This window comes from Thamnophis sirtalis, unplaced genomic scaffold (genome assembly GCF_051295495.1).
Source record: "Thamnophis sirtalis isolate CommonGarterSnake01/CBP01778 unplaced genomic scaffold, rThaSir2_p1.2 scaffold_6, whole genome shotgun sequence".
NCBI classification, from domain to species: domain Eukaryota; kingdom Metazoa; phylum Chordata; class Lepidosauria; order Squamata; family Natricidae; genus Thamnophis; species Thamnophis sirtalis.
In genome coordinates, this window is record NW_028261386.1 from 15,076,394 (window position 1) to 15,097,547 (window position 21,154).

The 21,154-nt window shown below is 44.4% G+C and overlaps 1 protein-coding gene across 2 annotated transcripts in view; it reads left to right on the top strand.

Annotated features, from left to right (window-relative positions):
* Positions 1–21,154, top strand: part of DHX33 (DEAH-box helicase 33) — a 37,619-nt gene that overhangs the window by 876 nt on the left and 15,589 nt on the right. For both annotated transcript variants that reach the window (XR_015696866.1, XM_087717251.1), the window contains exons 2-6: positions 3,978–4,138; positions 5,750–5,977; positions 9,786–9,956; positions 18,770–18,955; positions 20,965–21,076. Coding sequence is in view for 1 of the 2 variants with exons in the window: in XM_087717251.1 (XP_087573377.1) it covers positions 3,978–4,138; positions 5,750–5,977; positions 9,786–9,956; positions 18,770–18,955; positions 20,965–21,076 (858 nt within the window). In the remaining variant the exon portion in view is untranslated. The remainder of the gene's footprint in view (positions 1–3,977; positions 4,139–5,749; positions 5,978–9,785; positions 9,957–18,769; positions 18,956–20,964; positions 21,077–21,154) is intronic.

The window sequence follows — 21,154 nt, forward strand, 5'->3', positions numbered from 1 at the left end:
GCGCCGCATAAGGAGTGAGCTCCCGCTACTTGTTCCAGCTTCCAGCCAACTTAGCAGTTCGAAAGCATGTAAAATGCAAGTAGAAAAATAGGAACCACCTTTGGTGGGAAGGTAACAGTGTTCCATGCGCCTTTGGTATTTTAGTCATGCTGGCCACATGACCATGGAGATGTCTTTGGATAGCATTGGCTCTTCGGGTTAGAAACGAAGATGAGCACCACCCCCTAGGGTCGGAAACGACTAGCACATATGTGCGAGGAGAACCTTTACCTTAGCCCACTACAGCTGTTGACAGGTTTTTGGCAGATGTTAGCTTATGGTTTCCTGATACAGGTAGTCCTCGACATACAAAAGTTTAGTGACCTTTTGAAGTTTTACAACAATAAAGTGAAAAAAAATGATCTGTGACCATTTTTCACACTTATGATCCTTGCAGTATCCCCAGGGTTATGGGACCAAAATTCAGATGCTTGGCAACTGAATTGTATTTATGACGGTTGCAGTGTTCTAGGATCATGTGATCATCTTTTGTGACCTTTTGACAAGTAGAGTCAATGGGGTTCACTTAACAGCTATGTTACTAACATAACAACTGTAGTGATTAATTTAGCAACTGTAGCAAAAAAGGTAGTAAAATAGGGCAACATTGACTTAACTGTTTCCTTTAGTAACATAAACTTTGGTCTCAATTGTGATCATAAGTAGATTTTGCTACATTTCCTCAAAAAGGTACATAGGGGTGCTGATGACAGACCCTATTTTTTGTTGGATATGGTTTAATTAGCCTCTTTTCAATTATTCTCAAGTATTTGAAATGCAAGCCAGTTTTTAAAGTGGGGGGGGATCTTTCACTTTATTTTCCTCATTTATTGAAGATTTCATCGAAAATCTAGCAAATTGATGTGGTTAAAAGAGATTATTTATCGGACAGAAAGTAACTAATCTGAGGCTACTCAGTGGTTTAGCATATATTTTCCTGAAACTAAGGTTTGAAAACAATGTTTGAGTAGGTGAAAATAAGTCATGAGTTACAGGGTAACAGTAAACACAATCTAAAGTTCATGCAAGCTTTAGATGAAGCTAAAATGGGGTTCGGTATCTTGAGGTAGCATATTACTGGATCCCTGCAACTGGGTTTTCTTAGCCAGGATTAGGGGTTAGCATGTTGTAGGAACTCAACCAATAGGGAGGTTTTCCAAATCATCCTAAAATACAGACAAATCAAACAGTAATATATCACACTGACCAATAATCTTTAGAAGGATAATCAGTCACACATTTAAAATATGTTGATTTTAAAAAATGTTGTGGCAAATAAATAGTTGGCATGCATATTTTACTGCTGGAGATAATAAATGGCTATGTCATTTATAATAAACAGTACCAAGAGGTTCGCAAAGACTGGGAAGCTGTACCTGGCTCTTTTTTTTCTTCTTTTGGTGCTGAAAGAACAGCTCCTGTAGATAAACTGTAAAACTGCTTTCTCCCATTTGGAATGTTCCAGATATATTATACTACTCTTATGATAATTGTCAGGACCTTTTTTTTTTACAATATAATACAATAGCAGAGTTGGAAGGGACCTTGGAGGTCTTCTAGTCCAACCCCCTGCCTAGGCAGGAAACTATACCGTTTCAGACAAATGGCTATCCAACATCTTCTTAAAAACTTCCAGTGTTGGGGCATTCACAACTTTTGGAGGCAAGCTCTTCCACTGATTAATTGTTCTAACTGTCAGGAAACTTCTCCTCAGTTCTAAATTGCTTCTCTCCTTGATTAGTTTCCACCCATTGCTTCTTGTTTTATTCTCAGGTGCCTTGGAAAATAGTTTGACTCCCTCTTCTTTGTGGCAACCCCTGAGATATTGGAACACTGCTATCATGTCTCCCCTAGTCCTTCTTTCTATTAAACTAGACATACCCAGTTCCTGCAACCGTTCTTCATATGTTTTAGTCTCCAGTCCCCTAATATCTTTGTTGCTCTTCTCTACACTCTTTCTAGAGTCTCCACATCTTTTCTACATCGTTGTGACCAAAACTGAATGCAGTCTTCCAAGTGTGGCCTTACCAAGGCATAATAAAGTGGTATTAACACTTCACATGATCTTGATTCTATCCCTCTGTTTAAGCAGCCTAGAACTGTGTTGGCTTTTTTTGTTAATGAGTGAAGGAAATAATAATAATAACAACAACAACAACAACAACAATAATATCAAGGTTGTAGAGGGCTGAAGTGTACAGTTTATTGCTATTGTTGTTATGGACATGGCTTAAGATGGGAACTATCAAGAAAGAATCAGAAGATTTAATACTGGCTGCTCAAGAACAAGCACTACAAACTAATGCCATGAAAGCAAAGATACAGAAATCCACTGACAACCCAAACTGCTGACTTTGCAATAACAAAGTCGAAACTGTTTCACATTTAATATGTGAATGCAGCAAAATCGCACAAACTGATTACAAAGCTAGACACGACTGAGTTGCTAAATTAATCCACTGGTTATTATGTAAAAAATATGATTTACCTGTATCCAGAAAGGCATGGGAACATAAAGTGGAAAAAGTTATCGAAAATGAGAAGGTGAAGATCTTGTGGGACTTTCGAATACAAATGGATCGTCATTTGGAGCAACAACAGGCCAGATATCATGGTTGTAGAGGGCTGAAGTGTACAGTTTATTGATATCACTGTTCCTGGAGATGCCAGAGTCGAAGAAAAAGAACTAGAAAAAATCATGAAATATTGCGACCTGGCCATCGAAACTACATGGCTATGGGTGAAGCATGTAACAGTGATACCCATTGTCATCGGGGCACTTGGCACCATGTCGAAGAATTTTATAAGATACATCCACAAATTGCAGCTTCCTGCAATAACACCAGCGGAACTGCAAAAAACTGCTCTATTCGGAACATCTTATATTTTAAGAAGGTCCTTGGTTGATACCTAGGATGCTGGTAGCAAACTGTATCAACCATTAGCACCAGTCAATGGTATTTGTGATGCATTTTTGAATGTTCAGTTGGCTGAGTTTCATGTTTAATGAATAAAGTAAATAATAACAACAACAACAACAACAACAACAACAAATCACAAAGTACCGGTACTTACAAATTGAAGTTGAGCGACTGTGGAAAAAGAAATCGTGTGTTGTCCCGATTGTAATTGGAGCCCTTGGAGCAATACCTAAAGAGCTACCTCGTTATTTGGAAATTTTAAATTTATCAGACTTGAACATTCTGATTCTACAAAAAACCACCCTACTTGGAACAGCTTATATCCTCCGACGTTACCTTAATAGTTCCTAGTCCTTGGTTAGGACTCGAGCTGTTGAGCTACCAACCAGCCCCAAAGGCTGTGAATCTCACCAAAGATTAACCACATAATAATAATAAGTAGCAGTATATCCTTTACCCATCTTTTTAATATATTTTATTTTTTATCAGATTTTCCTTCACTTTTGTTACTTTATAAGTAACTCAAGGGACAACCGTACCTAATACTCCTGATCCCTACTTTCCCCACAACCCTGCGGGTTAGGCTGGGAGAGAGGGAGCGAGACTAGCCCAAAGTTACCCCCTGGCTTTAATGCTAAGGGAGGCCTAAAATTCACAGACTCCTAGTTTCTAGCTCAACACCTTCACCATTACACCAAGCTGGCTCTTAGTGTTAGAATGTGCTTGAAAGAGCAGCAGGTAAAATAAGACTGCGGTCCCACAGTATTTGCTTAGAATCCACAACATGAATAACCTCCAAATGGATGGACTTAAAATCCAGAATTCCCTATTCAAAATGATTATCACTGAGAATTTTAGTGTACGGTGGTGCCCAGTTTGGAGCAATCTGACTGAGGCCATTGTTTGATTAAACGAATTCGGAAAACAATTCTGTTTTATTTCCTGTTAGGATAAATAGTGGAGATGCCATATCTGATGTATTTAACAAAATGACATTTATTTGCTTAATAATTGTAGGGGAAACAGGTTCTGGAAAGACAACTCAGATTCCACAGTATCTCTACGAGGGGGGAATTGGGCGCCAAGGAATAGTTGCTGTGACTCAGCCTCGTCGTGTAGCTGCTATATCCTTGGCTACTCGCGTCTCAGATGAGAAGAAAAATGAATTAGGAAAATTGGTATGTAGATTGTTTTTTCTCTTTGGATCCTCCTCCTTTCTGTTTCTCTGTTTCTATTGTTTGACATCTTCCACTCTCTATCCTAAGATGTGATCTTATTAGAACCTTGATTTGGTGCTTTGCAGAGAAGTTTTGAAAGAGACTGAAGACTAAAAATAGTCAACTCCTGGTTTACTATGCCAATCATTGTACATTTTAGCAGTAATTTTCCCAGACTTAAAGATTAAAACTAAGATTTTCAAATCATAATAATAATGCTACCTAGTTTATGTTAACTAGAAGCCATGGTGATGCAGTGGTTAGAATGCAGTATTGCAGGCTAACTCTGCCCAATGCCAGGACTTCGATCCTGACTGTCTCAAGGTTGACTTTGCCTTCCATCCTTCTGAGGTCTGTAAAATGAGGAGCCACATTGTTGGAGGCAATATGCTCACTCTGTAAACCTCTTAGAAAGTGCTGTAAAGCACAATGAAGCCGTATATAAGTCTAAGTGCTATTGCTAAGTGCAAACTGTAATTAACATAGATAACAATTAGTATTAAAGTAAGGGAGAGAAGTGGGAATTATTATACTTTCTTTATGGGAATTTGCCGCTTATCAAGAAGCAATGAAATACTGAGCAATTGCATTGCATTATTCATAAATTAAATGGGAAATATTGAAAAGAAATCACACTTTGTAAAAATAAATTCGGTGATTAGCTCCATGAGGAAGGCTAATTTGAAGAAGGTTATATGAAATTTGCCCAAATATAAGAGAGTTTAAAAATGCTACATTCTTGGACCAGAGATGGGGAATGGGATATAAGAGTACTGCTTGGGACCAAATACAGCATAAGAAGTTTTTATTTATATATAAAACATTCTGATTATTTATTTAAGATTACTTAATAAGATTTGAAATCGGCTCTTCCACATTTATACTTTATTTGGTTTTTTTTGGTGGTAGGCTATCTCTTCCCACTCTTGGTCATCTTTTAATGACCCCATAATCCCTTGCAGGGCAGAGTGTGAGCAACTGAATGGAGCCCAGTATTTATTGGCCCGATGCCCTTCCTGTTGCTAATGCAGAGTTACATTCAGCAAATATGATCTCAATGTGCCTAGAGAGAGAAATACCTGCTTCTACCTAGGCTAGAACTCACAGCCTCCTGTGAAGCGAGAGCTACAGCTCTAAGCCACCGCACTACTCTCTCTTGTCTCACACTTCTCCCTTTATTTTATGTTTGTAATATATTGCAATAGTATATTACAATGAGAATGACCTTGGAAGTTGGGAGGAAGGGTTGCATCCTAGACAAGGGTCTAATAAATGAAATCTGGATCCAAAGGAGGGGTGGAGTTGAGGAAAGTGTCTCAGAAGGAACCCTCCTTAGTTTTTAAAAGAGTAAAAGTAAGGGAGGGGAGAGATACTTTCAGACTTGCAGGATTCTGTTACTATAACCTTACAATGAAGATAGGTAGTGTTCGTTTTCATGGCTGGTGCTTCTTGTCTGAATAACCTCAAAGGGCCAAGTAGCTCTTTACTACTCTGTTGTGCTTGATTTAATGCTTAAAGATGCCTCATGGCTAATCCCCTTTTTTATCCCAATACCCTGGCTTTTCTTCTTAGGTTGGCTACACGGTGCGTTTTGAAGATCTCACTTCTGATGAGACAAAAATCAAGTTCCTGACAGATGGGATGCTGCTTCGAGAAGCCATTGGCGACCCGCTTATGCATAAATACAGTGTGGTCATTTTGGATGAAGCACATGAGAGGACAATCCACACCGATGTGCTCTTTGGGGTAGTGAAAGCAGCCCAGAAGAAACGGAAGGAGCTTGGGAAATTACCCTTGAAAGTGAGTGCTGAACAGAGAAGAGGAACTGAGTGATAGCTAGGGATAATGAGACTTGAAGCCTGGTGTTCTGATCTAGGCTTCCTGAAAAAGTAAAAAGCAGACGCTTAGTCCCCCAAATCCTCTTTTTATTTCAATGGCTGTGAATTATGTTCATTCACAGACCGTAAGGAGTCCCAAATAGTTTGTAAAGAGTCCGACAGTAGGCTGCCAAAGTCTTTCGGGATAAGGCTGATACGCACCCACCTTTTTCTTCCTTGAAACGCTGCCAAAGTTTTAATTGGGAATTAGCTTGGCAAGACTGCATGGAGCAAAGAGTCAAAATGGAGCTTCAGAATGTAAACTGACCAACATGAACAAAGTTGCTTCCTGCAAAGGCTTACGTGTCTTTGCTCCTCCTTTATGTCCTAGGGGAGAGGCTAATCACCTCCAAGCCTTACTCCTGAGTCGTCCCTTTTGTCTTAACTGTACTTGCCTTCTGCCAACTCTGTGCATGTGCTTATTGGGAACAGGCTCCTCCTGTTCCTCTGCTTGCTGATGTCCGGCTCTGGAGGCAGCACATAACTCCCAGATGGCCCTGGCCCCCTCTCTGCCTCCGACACAGAGCCCTCATCTGAGCCTTCCCCAGACTCCAGGACTGTCCCATGTTCCTCCCCAACCTCCTCCCTGTCTGACTGCTGCCAGCTCCGCAGGCTGCTGGCTGACCACACCTGATTGGAGGCTGTTATAGGCTGTTTTTTTCCCCTGACTTAACAACATTAACAAGGCAAAAATCTTCTGGTTGGCTGCAGAAGAAAGTGAGAAGCAATTAAAAAAAACTTTGGATTTCTGGAAATATTGTTTAAATAGACATTCTTTTACCAGCTATCTTCAACATCCATTATAGTACAGTAAAGAAAAAGTCTTTGACTTAAATGAAAAAAATAAGATGCTTATATTATTGAGATATTGTATTGTAATATTCATGCTTCAGGGGAAAAAATACCATGTAAGAAATCTGTTAGGCTTCACTTGATTGTAAGTATTTTAATGAACTGACTGAAAAGGTAGTCCCTGTAGGTGTAGGTAGTCCAAAATTGATGTTGCTAAGTGAGAAATTTGTTAAGTGAGCTTTGCCCCATTTTGTGACTTTTCTTACCACTTTTGTTAAGTGAATCACTGCAGTTGATAAATTACTGTATTTTTCTGAGTATAAGACGCACCAAGGTTTTGAAGAGGCAAATTAAGAGGGATAGAGAGGGAGAGAAAGAGAGAAATACAGTAGGGAGGGAGGGAGAGTAGTTAGGTAAGTAGATAGGTAGATAGATAAAGGGATAGAGAGAGAGAGAGAAATAGAGATAGATAGAGAAATACAGTAGGTAGGGAGAGTGTGTGTGTAGGTAGATAGGGAGGTAGAGAGAGGGATAGAGAGAGAGAAATAGAGAGAGAAATACAGTAGATAAGTAGGGGGAGAGAGAGAGTAGGTAAGTAGGTAGGTAGGTAGGTAGGTAGGTAGGTAGATAAAGGGATATAAAGAGAAAAAGAAATACAGGAGGGAGGGAGGGAGGGAGAGTAATTGGGTAGGCAGGTAGGTAGATAAAGGGATAGAGAGAACTAGAGATAGATAGAGAAATACAATGGGTAGGGAGAGAGAGTGTGTAGGGAGGGAGGGAGAGGGATAGAGAGAGAGAAATACAGTAGATAGGGAGAGAGAGTAGGTAGGTAAATAGAGGGAGAGAGGGAGAAATACAGTAGGGAGGGAGGGAGAGAGAGTAGTTAGGTAAGTAGGTAGGTAGATAAATGGATAGAGAGAGAGAGAAATAGAGATAGAGAAATACAGTAGGTAGGGAGAGAGAGTGTAGGTAGAGAGATATAGAGAATGAGAAATAGAAAGAGAGAGAGGGAGAAATACAGTAGATAGGTAGGGAGAGAGAGAGAGTAGGTAGGTAGGTAGATGCTTTCAGGTGTATTTATTCATGTGCTGGAGAAGGAAATTGCTGACAATCTGCAGCACCTAACTTCGTTCTTGCTGGCACAGCACTTGATCAAAGTAATTCTCATCAATAAAGAGCTTTCCAAAAGGGAAAAAAAAGTTTTTGCACTATGCAAACCTCCCCAAAATGGCCCGTTTTCCGCAAAAACGGCCCTTTTTTCCCCAAATAAAAGGCATGAATAGCTTTGGGGGGGAGGGGCTTGCAGAGTGCTCCTGGTGAGGGAAATGAGCAAAAAATGGCCCATTTTTCACAAAAACGGGCCCGTTTTTTGTCAAAAAAAATGCATGCATAGCCTTATGGAGACTTATGAAATGCTGCTGAGGGCTGGGGGGGCAATAAATGGCCCATTTGTTGCTTATTTCTGCCCTCCCTAGCCCCCAGGAGCTCTCTGAAAGCCTCCATAAGGGTATGCACGGCCATTTTGGTGAAGGGGGAGGGGCTTCAGGAGGCAAAAAATGCTGTATTCGATGTATAAGACGCACCCAGATTTTCAGCCTCGTTTTTGAGGTAAAAAGGTGTGTCTTATACTCCGAAAAATACAGTATTAACACAGGTGTTAAGTGAATCTGGCTTCCCCATGGACTTTGCGTGTCCGAAAGTTGCAAGGGGGGGGGGTCACATGACCTTGGGATACGGCAACTGTCATAAATGTGAGTTAGCTGCCGAGCATCTAAACTTTATCCACATGATCGTGAGGATGCTGCAACAGTCATAAGTGTGAAAAATGGCCATAAGTCATTTTTTTCAGTGCCATTGCAACTTTGAACGGTCACTAAACAAACTGTTGTAAGTTGAGGACTCCCTGTATTTAAGTCCTAGATGCATCTTCTCACACTCCAACATTGACATGAAAGATGAAGGCTAGTCAGGGAATGCGTGAATCTGATTAATTAAAAAGCCTTCAACCCTATAAAAAAGGAATTCAGTACAGGTAGCTCTCGACTTACAACAGTTTGTTTAGTGACCTTTCAAAGTTGCAACAGCACTGAAAAAAGTGACATAACTGTTTCTCACACTTAAAATTGTTGTAGCCTCCCCATAGTCACATAATCAAAATTCAGATGCTTGTGGCAACTGGTTCATATTTATGATGGTTGCAGTCTTTTGCGATCTTTTGACAAGCAAAACCAATGGAGAAGCCAGATTCACTTAACAACTGTGTCACTAACTTGACAAATGCAGTGATTCACTTAACAGCTATAGCAAGAAAGGTAAAACGGGGCAAAATTTACTTAACAAATGTCTCACCGAGCAACATAAATTTTGGGCTCAATTGTGGTCATACGTCGAGGATTACCTGTATTTGCAGTTTGTATATTCGAGCAGATCAAAATGCAAAAGCCCCTTACTATAATCTTACTACTAGCCCAGAGCATTTTTGGTTATGTAACCCAGCATTTTGCAGCTAAATCAAGCTGTATTTGACTTGCCCCCAATCCTCAGACATCTTAGATGCTGAGAACTATCTAGTTTAATGAAAAGAAGGATTACGGGAGACATGATAGCAGAGTTCCAATATCTCAGGGGTTGCCACAAAGAAGAGGGAGTCAAGCTATTCTCCAAGGCACCTGGGTGTAGAACAAGAAGCAATGGGTGGAAACTAATCAAGGAGAGAAGCAACCTAGAACTAAGGAGAAATTTCCTGACAGTTAGAACAATTAATCAGTGGAACAGCTTGCCTCTAGAAGTTGTGGATGCCCCAACACTGGAAGTCTTTAAGAAGATGTTGGATAGCCATTTGTCTGAAGTGGTAGAGGGTTTCCTGCCAAGAAGACCTCCAAGGTCCCTTCCAATTCTGTTATTCTATATTTTAACTTTCCCATATCTGAAATTCTCAGGTGATTGTCATGTCAGCTACTATGGATGTAGACTTGTTCTCCCACTACTTCAATGGAGCACCAGTTCTCTACTTGGAAGGCAGGCAGCACCCCATCCAGATTTTCTACACCAAGCAATCTCAGAGTGATTACCTCCAAGCAGCTCTAGTGACAGTCTTCCAGATCCATCAGGTACAACTCTGGGAAGGTTCTATCTCGACTACTGTTTTTTTATTTATATGATATATATCTTTTAATTCTGCTCTTTTTGTGATCTCAGAATAGTGCAAAAGTTTATTGCTGCCTCTTTTTCTCTACCACTTATTACCATCGTAATAATCCTGTTTGGTAGATTAAATTGGGAAATGGAGAGTGGTCTAGCATCACCCAGGAAGCTCTATAAAATTGAAAGCAGATGCCTGATACTGTAAACAATTTGAATCTAAATGTAATTCCTGTCACACCTAAATAGGAGGCTAAAGAGTAATGGGAGTTGTAGTACAAGATATTTAGAAAGCACCAGATGCGGAAGTCTAGTCTAACTACTTCCTATAAACACTTAGAGCTTCTCTCAGTCATTCAAGGTGTTATTGCACTAAGAATGTTGCTATTTTGTTACTTTCCCAAATCCCAAAGGTGTCAGTGTTCCAAGTATCATGCCAAATTAAATCAGAGTCCAAGACAAAACGATCCTTAAAGTTCCAATTTAATAAGTCTGACATCTTAGCACATCTGTGGAAATCCCAATTCTGAAAACTTCCTGGGATTCCACCCAGTTTAAAGTTCATGTTCTTATCAGCACACCCATAAATCCATCACATGGTCCAATCTTCTTCGGCCACGCTGGCATCTCCACCCAGCTGGTTCCGGTCAGGTGCAGAGGTGTGGAGACAAAAGATGACCTTGGGCTTCTAGAAAAGAATGACAGCAACACATTCCACAATTCTACTCCTTTCTATTCCCCCCTCCCAACTACTACACTAATGAAACAGCATAATGAAATAAGAGAGAGTGTGGCAGGCCAAAGATCCTAAAAGGGATATAACTGCAGGCCTGACAAAAGGTTTTAGATCTGAAAACTTGCGACTGACTAGGTGACTTCACTAAGTAACAATTTTCTTTTGCCAGTCCCTTGAAGAAAGCCTTTCAAACAGGGGTGTCAAACTTGCGGTCTGCGGGCCGGATGCGTCACGTGCTGGCCACCCCAGTTTTAGCAAAGAAGAAAAAAAAGTTGTGTTACATCACACGATGACAAGGTGACGATGCAAGGTTGACACCCCTACTTTAAAATAACATGCAATACAACACATTACTGCTATAATTTGCTAAGAGGTTCACTGCTTGTGTTTTCATATTGACCGTGGAGAAGAAAGCGCTAATTCTCTTCTGTAAAACAAGTATAGATTACTAGCAAGTTGTGTTTATGATTAAAAGTTGCAGAAGCCTGAGTTTTTAAGGAACTAATTATCTGGGCTTTTAATCGTAGCATTAAAAAATAATTGGCCCGATGCTTTAAAAAATACCATATTTTTCGGAGTATAAGACACCGGGGTATACGACGCACCAAGATTTTGAAGACGTAAATTAAAAAAAAAAGGTTTTGCCCTCCCCGGTCCCTAGGAGCACTCTGCACTCTGGTTTTTTTGGAGGAGGGCAAAAATGTGACACATGGGGGCTCGATCTTCCTAAAGGATAAGGCGTTTATCGATCTCAAACCTACTTTTCTCTACTCCTCCCATGGCAGGGCAGGACTAAACATATCTCTCTGCACTTTATTGTGTCCTCTCTGACCGGCGGCGACACAGAGCCGCTTGGCCCAAGGAGCAGCAGTTGGCTCGCTTCTTCTCTTCAGTGAGGAAGGAAAGACACATGGGGGCTGCTGAAATGGCACCTGAGCAGCAAAAGGGAAGCCCAAAGGAAACAACCCGGCAAGGCTACCTCCCTGAACAACCAGGCTTGTTCACAGCCCTCTTGGCAACCCCACTTCCTTAGTCTCAGGGCAAAAGCAGGTCCCAGGCTGCATTCCGAAGTTTCCTTTCCATCCTGCACTTCTTCCACTAGCCAAGATCCCAGCGATGCCAATAGCTTTTCCCGGAAAGAAAGTGAAGCTCTAGCATCTTGAGAAAAGACTTCGTGATGAGGAGATTGTTTCTCTTCCCTTCCTCCACCCCCCTCCCCCCAATCAGCTCAGATCTGTCCTGCAGCAAAGAGATACGGTAGCTGGGCGCAATAGCAGCAATAACAATAAGCAGATCCAGAAAGATTTGGGGTGGGGGGTGGAGAACGCTAGATTGGGAAGTTAAAAACCTAGAATGGGACACAATCAAGCTTGATTCAAAAGCTTTGGCTCCTGAGAATCCGGAGAGATTGGGGTGGGTGGGTGGAGGAAGGGAAGGGAATTGGAATTGGAATTGGAATTGATTTTATTTGTAGGCCGCCCTTTTCCCTGAGGGGACTCAGGGCGGCTCACAGAAACCAGGGAGAGGGGAATACAATACAATACAGTACTAAGACGACAACACATAATAAAATAATACGCAACATGCATACAACATTCGGGCGGGGTAATGGTCCTTATCCCCAGGCCTGACGGGCGAGCCAGTTCTTCAAGGCTGTGCGGAAGGCCTGGACGGTGGTGAGGGTACGGATCTCTACGGGGAGTTCGTTCCAAAGGGTCGGGGCCGCTACTGAGAAGGCCCTCCTCCTTGTGGTTGCCAGCCGACATTGGCTGGCCGATGGGATGCGGAGGAGGCCCAACCTATGAGATCTTATAGGCCGTAGGGAGGTAATTGGCAGAAGGCGGTCTCTCAAGTATCCAGATCCACTGCCATGTAGGGCTTTATGGGTGGTCAATAGCACCTTGAAGCGCATCCGGAGATCGACAGGTAGCCAGCGCAGCTCGCGGAGGATAGGTGTAATGCGGGTGAATCGGGGTGCACCCGCGATCACTCGCGCGGCTGCGTTCTGTACTAGCTGAAGTCGCCGGATGTTCCTCAAGGGCAGCCCCATGTAGAGCACATTGCAGTATTCCAGCCTAGAGATCACGAGGGCCCGAGTGACTGTTGTGAGAGCCTCCCGGTTCAGGTAGGGTCGCAACTGGCGCACCAGGCGTACCTGGGCGAATGCCCCCCTGGTCACAGCTGCTATATGATGGTCGAATGACAGCTGTGGATCCAGGAGGACTCCCAAGTTGCGAACCCTCTCTGAGGGGTGTAGAATTTGACCCCCCAGCCTGAGTGTTGGATTAATGGCCGAATTTTTGGGAGGAAAACACAACAGCCACTCGGTCTTTTCTGGGTTGAGCACAAGCTTGTTAATCCTCATCCAGTCCATGACGGCTTCGAGTCCCCGGTCCATTACGTCAACCGCTTCATTGATTTGGCACGGGGCGGACAGATACAATTGAGTATCGTCCGCATATTGATGGTATCTAATCCCGTGCCTACGGATGATCTCTCCCAGCGGTTTCATGTAAATGTTAAATAGTAGGGGGGATAAGACCGAACCCTGCGGCACCCCATATTTTAGGGGCCTTGGGGACGATCTCTGCCCTCCTACTAACACCGACTGCGACCTGTCCGAGAGGTAGGAGGAGAACCACCGTAACACGGTGCCTCCCACTCCCACCTCCCGCAGTCTTCGCAGAAGGATACCATGGTCGATGGTATCGAAAGCCGCTGAGAGGTCAAGGAGGACCAGGATGGAGGGATGTCCTTCATCTCTGGCTCTCCAGAGATCATCCATCAATGCGACCAAGGCGGTTTCAGTGCTGTAACCGGGTCTGAAGCCTGACTGGAAGGGGTCTAGATAGTCTGCTTCCTCCAAGGACCGTTGGAGCTGGAAGGCCACCACCTTCTCAACAACCTTCCCCAGAAAGGGGAGGTTGGAGACCGGGCGGTAGTTATTAAGGACAGCTGGATCAAGGGATGACTTCTTCAGGAGGGGTCTCACCACCGCCGCCTTCAGTGCGGCGGGGAAGTTCCCCTCCCGAAGGGAGGCGGTTACTACCGCCTGGATCCAGCCTCGTGTCACCTCACTGCAGTTAGAAACCAGCCATGAGGGACACGGATCCAAAGCACAGGTGGAGGAACTCACAGCTCTCATGGCCTTGTCCACATCCCCGGGGGTAACCTCCTGAAACTCAACCCAGAGCTGTTGAACTTGGTCCCTCTGAGTCTCGGCTGGAACTGCAGGTGTGGAGTCCAAGTCCGTCCGAAACCGAGCAATTTTGTCCGCTAAGAATTGGGCATATTCTTCAGCTCTGCCCTGCAAGGGTTCCCCCGCCTCCCTTTTGTTCAACAGGGAGCGGGTTATCCTAAACAGGGCGGCTGGACGGGACTCAGCGGACGCAACCAGGGAGGCTATATGTGATCTTTTAGCTGCCCTAAGTGCCCTAGTATATTCCCTGGTGCAGGTGGTTACCATTGCTCGGTTCGATGCGGACTTATCGGACCTCCAACGGTGCTCTAGGCATCTCCTCCGGCGCTTCATCTCCCGGAGCTCCTCGGTGAACCAAGGTGGTCTCCGGGATCCGCTGCCTCGGAGGGGCCGCAGTGGCGCAATCCGGTCGAGGGCCTCTGACGCTGCCGAGTGCCACGCAGCAGCCAGAGTCTCTACCGGACTGTGGGTGAGAGTATCAGGAATAACCCCAAGCTCTGTCTGGAACCTTACTGGCTCCATAAGACGCCTGGGGCGGAACCACCTGGTCGGTTCCTCCTCCCTACAGTGGGGGTTTGGCCTCCGGAAGTCGAGCCTCAGTAGGCAATGGTCTGACCACGACAGGGGTACGATGTCACTCCCCCTCAGACCAAGATCACACATCCACTGCTCCGAGAGAAATACAAGGTCAAGCATGTGTCCCGCCGAATGGGTTGGGCCTCGAATTACTTGAGTCAAGCCCATGGCTGTCATGGAAGCCATGAACTCCTGCGCCCCATCAGAGTTTTCACCGAGCGTCGGCAGATTAAAGTCCCCCAGGACCATCAGCCTAGGGAACTCAACTGCCAGCTCGGCTACTGACTCGAGGAGCGAGGGGAGGGCTGCTGCAACGCTGTTGGGAGGCAGGTACGTTAGCAGCAAACCCACTTGACCCTTGAGGTCCAACTTTAACAGCAAAGACTCACACCCGACAATCTCCGGAGCAGGGACCCTACGAGGAACTAACGACTCCCGGATAACAGCGGCCACACCCCCACCCCTTCCCTGGGCTCTCGGCTGATGCAGCACCTGAAATCCTTCTGGGCACAGTTCTACAAGGGGGACTCCTCCCTCTGGGCCCAGCCAGGTCTCAGTAATACATGCCAGGTCTGCCCTCTCGTCTAAAATTAAGTCCCGGACGAGAGGTGCTTTATGTACAACAGACCTGGCATTTAGCGACAACAGCCTGAGACCAGGGTCCTGATTACTTACACCATCTGGTCTTGGAGTGGGACTCCTAGGGCCGGAAGGAGGGATCTCTGTGATGTAGCGAACCCTCCTTCCCCGGTAATGGCCTGCCCTAGAGTCCCCGCCGTATCTGCCCCTCCCTGTCACGACCGCAATACCCCGACCCTCTCCCGTGTCTTTAGCCCCCTCAGCCACCCCCATAGCCCCCGCAACTCCCGGCAGGTCCTCCGAATCAAGCACACTCATTTATACACTCAAGCAGTCCCCACGTGATAATTAAAACACATAAAATACAAGAGTCATAGGGTAATAAAAAGTGGGATCATCCAATTCACACATTCAATCCCATGCACTCAGCATACCATTTAAAAGTTTGCGCAGCGTCCGTAGATCTTATAAAAGAGTATATATAGAAGGGGGAGTAGCCTTCGTCCCCTCTTATGTATTTGGGAAGGTCCCAAAAAGTCCAGGCGATTAGAAGAAATTGTTAAAGCTGTTAAAGTCCGATTTATCAATAGTGTCAGTAAAGGCAAAGTCTGGGCAGTTAAGATGGTTTCCCTTGGACGATAAAAGATAATATTAACCAGCTGGATGCAGTTAGTTCGTATGTGCAGAGGCCCGGCAGATGTAATTATGGCTATAATTGTAAGTGGAGTGTGTAGGTGGTAATTAAGAAGGCGGTAGAGGTGGAAAAAATGATGAAACCAGCCTAGAACTAGAGGAAGCGCCAGTAATGGCCACTGGAGGGGGCCAGAGGACCACATATGCTGCCTTTCCGGGGTAATGGTGTCCAATACAAGATGGTCTGGTAGACGGTTTTGCCTGACGTGGCACTCCTGAGGCAGCAACAGCAGCAGATGGTACCCAACACAATAAAAAGTTTGTTGTTGCAGACCTGGGATCACAATCCAGGAAGGTAGATGGTAAATAAAACGTTGCAAGGCCCAGTGAAAGCAGCAGTAGAACCCAAAGGAGATGTCGTACCAAGGGGAGAAAGAGCAGTCAACAGGGCCGCAATACAAAACAGTAGAATTGTGGTGGGGATAAAGACCAAGTCCTCCAGACCGAGCAGGCACTTCCATGCAGCTCCTTACCCTTTGATCAGGGCACGGATCAAGCTCCCCAGGGTAGCGGGGCAGCCTCTTGGGACAGCGGGGCCAAAGCCACCGCCGCTCATGCAACGCCGCCACCACCGCCACCCAGCTGTTCAAGAGGGAGCCGTCAATAGGGCCGTAATGCCAGGCACCAGGATTACGGTGAGGGTAGAAAAATAAACCTCCAAACCAAACAGGCACTTCAAAGTCCGGATCCAGCCTCCCAAGGCAGCGGGGCAGCCTCCTGAGGCAGCGGGGCCGAAGCCGCCGCCGCTCGCGCAACGCCGCCACCGCCGCCGCCCAGCTGATCGGAAGAAAAGTCACCGAGGGAGGTAACGCCGTCCCGGGGCCACCCGAAGGTAGCCCCCTCCTTAGAAAGTTACCTTCCCTGGAAGCCTGACAGCTGATCGTTTGCGAGGACCCCTCTGTTGTCATATTCGGGGTCCTCGTCGCCTGGAATTTTCCGCTGTTTCTTTTCGGTAGCCGGAGCGTTAGAGCTCGGCGGCCATTCCCGTTCTCGCGCATGCGCCTTTTTACGAAAGCTTTTCTCAGAATGCTAGATTGGGAAGTTAAAAACCTAGAATGGGACACAATCAAGCTTGATTCAAAGGCTTTGGCTCCTGATAGCCGTGTGCTGCCACCCAGAAATGCTATTACCGCGATCTCTGCCATCCGGAACTGCCCGAGAAGGGCCAGGTAAAGCGGGCCCTGCAGAGATCGTGGTACCAGCGTTTTGGATGGCAGTGCACCGGTCTCAGGAGCCAAAGCCTTTGAATCAAGCTTGATTGTGTCCCATTCTAGGTTTTTAACTTCCTAATCTAGCATTCTGAGAAAAGCTTTCGTAAAAAGATTGTTCCTCTTTCCTTCCCTTCCTCCATCCCCGCCCCCCAACCCCAATCTCTCTGGATTTTCAGGAGACAAAGCCTTTGAATCAAGGTTGATTGTACCCCATTTCAGGTTTTTAACTTCCCAATCTAGCATTCTGAGAAATCTAGCATCTTTGAGGCACCTTTTGTTTGCAGGAGGAGGAGAAGGAGGGCAACTTAAAGCAGCACCTCCTTAAACCAAAGCCTCTGAGTAACTGGGAAAGAAAGGCGTGCTTTTCGGGCGGCAGTTTTTGGCAGGTTCCAAGTGCGGCTTTCTTTCTCAGTTACTCAGAGGCTTTGGTATACTCCGCCCTCATCCTCCTCCTGCAAGCGAAAGATGCCTCAGAGATTTGGTGGGCAGCTCAGGAGAGACAATGGCCACAATGACTTCACTCCCCAGCAATGTGAGGAGCCGTTGCCACCGCCTAGGCCCTCCCGGGAGCCCAGCCGAGCGGGAGCTTTGAAAGCGAAACCTCTCTCCTTTCCAGCCATCATGATCTCTGCAGCGCCCACTTCGCCTGCCCCTTTTTCAGATGACCCAGGTGGCTACATTCAGAGTATAAGATGCACCCAGATTTTCATCCTCTTTTTTGGAGTAAAAAGGTGCATCTTATACTCTGAAAAATACGGTGAGTGTAGTGTTTCTTATGTTAACAGAAAATAGAGAAAGCAGACCAGATCCAAACTTCACTAGGCTGGGCATTCAGAAACATTGGAATAACTGTGATAAAGTCTCTACTCCTTGTAGTACTGTTGACTTACAACCGTTTGTTTAGTGACTGTTCAAAGTCACAACACCATTGACAAAAGTGAATTACAATCCTCACACTTACGACCCTGAAACGTATGACCATCACAGCATCCCCATAACCTCGTGATCAGATTTTGGTGCTTGGAAACCTGCATGTATTTAAAGACAGTTGCAGCATCTTGGGAGTCATGTGATCACGATTTGTGACCTTCTTTGACAAGCAAAGCCATTGGGTAAAACTGGATTCACTTAAGGACCGTGTGATTTACTTCATAATTGCAATGATTTGTTTAACAATAGTGGCAAAATGGTCAGTGAACTGTGCACAGCTCACTTAACCACCTTCCGTAGCAACAGAAATTCAGGCCCCAATTGTGGTCGTAAGTTGAGGACTACCTGTAATTGATTTGGTTATGGGGAACAATAGCAATCACACTTAGACTTATTATACTGCTTTACAGTGCTTTACAGCCCTTTCTAAGCAGTTTACAGAGTCAGCCTATTGCCCCCAACAATCTGGGTCCTCATTTTACCCACCTCGGAAGGATGGAAGGCTGAGTCAACCTTGAGCCAGGTAACATTTGAACTGCCAAATTGCAGGCAGCTGGCAGTCAGCAGAAATAGCCTGCAGTACTGCATTCTAACCACTGCGCCACCGCAACACTGCTTAGAATACAGACTAGTGATCCCCAACATGATTACGAGATGGTAACACAAACTCTGAAATGTTAAGCCTCAAGCTGCAAAGATCTTTAAGTACCAGCACATCAAGAGATCTGGAGGGTGATGAGAAAAGTGAGGGTATTCCCACAACCTCAACTGAACCAAAAAATCAGTTGCTTTTGGGGCATTGAGCTATGATCCTCACCTGCAAGATTAATGTAAATATCTTTTTTCCTCTCTGTAAAGGAAGCAACTTACTCTCAGGATATCCTGGTGTTTCTGACAGGCCAGGAAGAGATTGAAGCAATGACTAAAACTTGTCGGGACATTGCAAAGCATCTCCCAGATGGTTGCCCTCAGATGGTGGTCATGCCCCTTTATGCTTCTCTGCCTTATTCACAGCAACTCAGGGTCTTCCAGGTTGCGCCCAAGGTAAGAACCAGAGCCATGCGGTGGGAAATGAAATTGTAAACTCGCCTTCAACGTGAGCTTGACTTCTAGTCTCTTTGTGGACAGCACTGATTTTAAAAATGAAATTTGCTGAAGTGTTCATTTGAACTATTGGCATAGATAGTTCACAGATAGATAATGGATGGTTAACTTTAGTTTTTATATGTCATACCAGGGTTGCATGCCAAAAAGCCAAGCCAAAATAACACCTAAATTTTAATTTAATTTTGATTCAAGTTAGATTATTTCAAATTATTTAAATACTATGTGATAACCTGGCATTGCCCAGGTATAGCAATAGCAATAGCAGTTAGACTTATATACCGCTTCATAGGGCTTTCAGCCCTCTCTAAGCGGTTTACAGAGTCAGCATATTGCCCCCAACAACAATCCGCGTCCTCATTTTACCCACCTCGGAAGGATGGAAGGCTGAGTCAACCCTGAGCCGGTGAGATTTGAACAGCCGAATTGCAGAACTGCAGTCAGCTGAAGTAGCCTGCAGTGCTGCATTTAACCACTGCGCCACCTCGGCTCTTATTTATTTATAGGGGGGAAATGTCCAGACCAAATGTAATTTCTAATGTTGGATTTTCCCCCTTACCAGAGGGAGCCCCCTTGTGGAATACTGTGAAGACGTTACCATGGCAACTCCACTGCGCTGTTCAGTAGAAGCCATTTTATGGCAGTACAGTAGAAGCCATTTTAAGGCACAACAGGCTGTATCTTAACAGAACACACTCCCTGAACGGTGTTAGGGGTGTCTTACCCGCATAGTATTTTTTTTCAGAGAGTACGTCATCTGTGTACCAAGTTTGGTTGAAATTGCTCAAGGCGTTCCAGAGTTATGCTGGAACACACACACACACACACACACACACACACACACACACACAGCCATTTTTATATAGAGAGATAATAATCCAAATGCTTGGCTCCGTTGACCTAGCACCTAGCATTTGCCAGACAATTAAATAGGATCATCTCTAGTTAGTACTTGGAAAAGAGACCTCAGAAAATCCAAGGGCCGTAGGTATATTTTGGGCTGAAAAATATAATTTGAAAAAAATATATACAGTACTAGGAAAAAATAGTAGTAAACTAATTCCATATCCACTCATTTAGACAGAGGGAGTCGAGCTTGATTCTAAAGAGACTGTTTACTTTCCCAATATTTGACAATGTTTCATTTTTTGTAACAATAACATAATTTAGTGAAGGTGATCACTATATGTGTGATCCTAAGGCCACATGTTGTGCATGGCCGATTCACCTCCTTTTTGAAGATCCTTCAAAATCATTCTGACAAGGCCGACAGCAGTACATTTCTTTATAGTGCAGTTGTTTATTCTATTTGTAATCTCCCCAGTAAGCAGAGTTCTTAAGTACAGATATATTCCCTTAACAACTGTGTCAAAACAGGTAAAATCAGACATGATTTACTTAACAACTGCCTTGATTAGCAACAGAAATTCTGATCCCAATTGTGATCATATGTCAAGGATTTCCTGTATTAGCCATATGATTTAAAGCATTAAAAACAATAAAACAAAGCAATGAAATACCTTAAGCAGCCCAGAAAACTATGAATACCTTACTTAGAAATATTCTAACTAGAAAATGTCCAGGCAAAGTAAATATGTTTTGACAATAAAAAAGAGACATGAATGTCTGGGTCCCCTTGGAAAGATTTCCACAAGTGATGCTCATAGCTAAGGCCCTTTTTTTGGTAGCCACTTGTGTAACTTCCAGGGTGCGGGTGCCCAGGTATTTATTTATAGGGGGGAAATGTCCAGACCAAATGTAATTTCTAATGTTGGATTTTCCCCCTTACCAAATATTATATATTTGAGCCTTCAAAACTGAAAATGGCCTTTTGGAGTGCCTACAACCTTATACCCAAAACTGGGATATAAACCGATTCTTTCCAATATTTAATGAACATTGTAGAAAAGCTAAAAAACAATAACTGAGAAATGTTCTCTTTCTACCAGGGTTATCGCAAAGTGATTCTTTCCACCAACATTGCAGAGACCTCCATCACCATTCCAGGCATAAAATACGTTGTGGACACAGGGATGGTCAAAGCAAAGAAATATACGCCCCGTATGTATATGTAGTACTCAGCCTTGCACAGAGATTTCTGAGGGGTGTGTGGCTCAGGTGGTGGTCCCAGGCATGGTT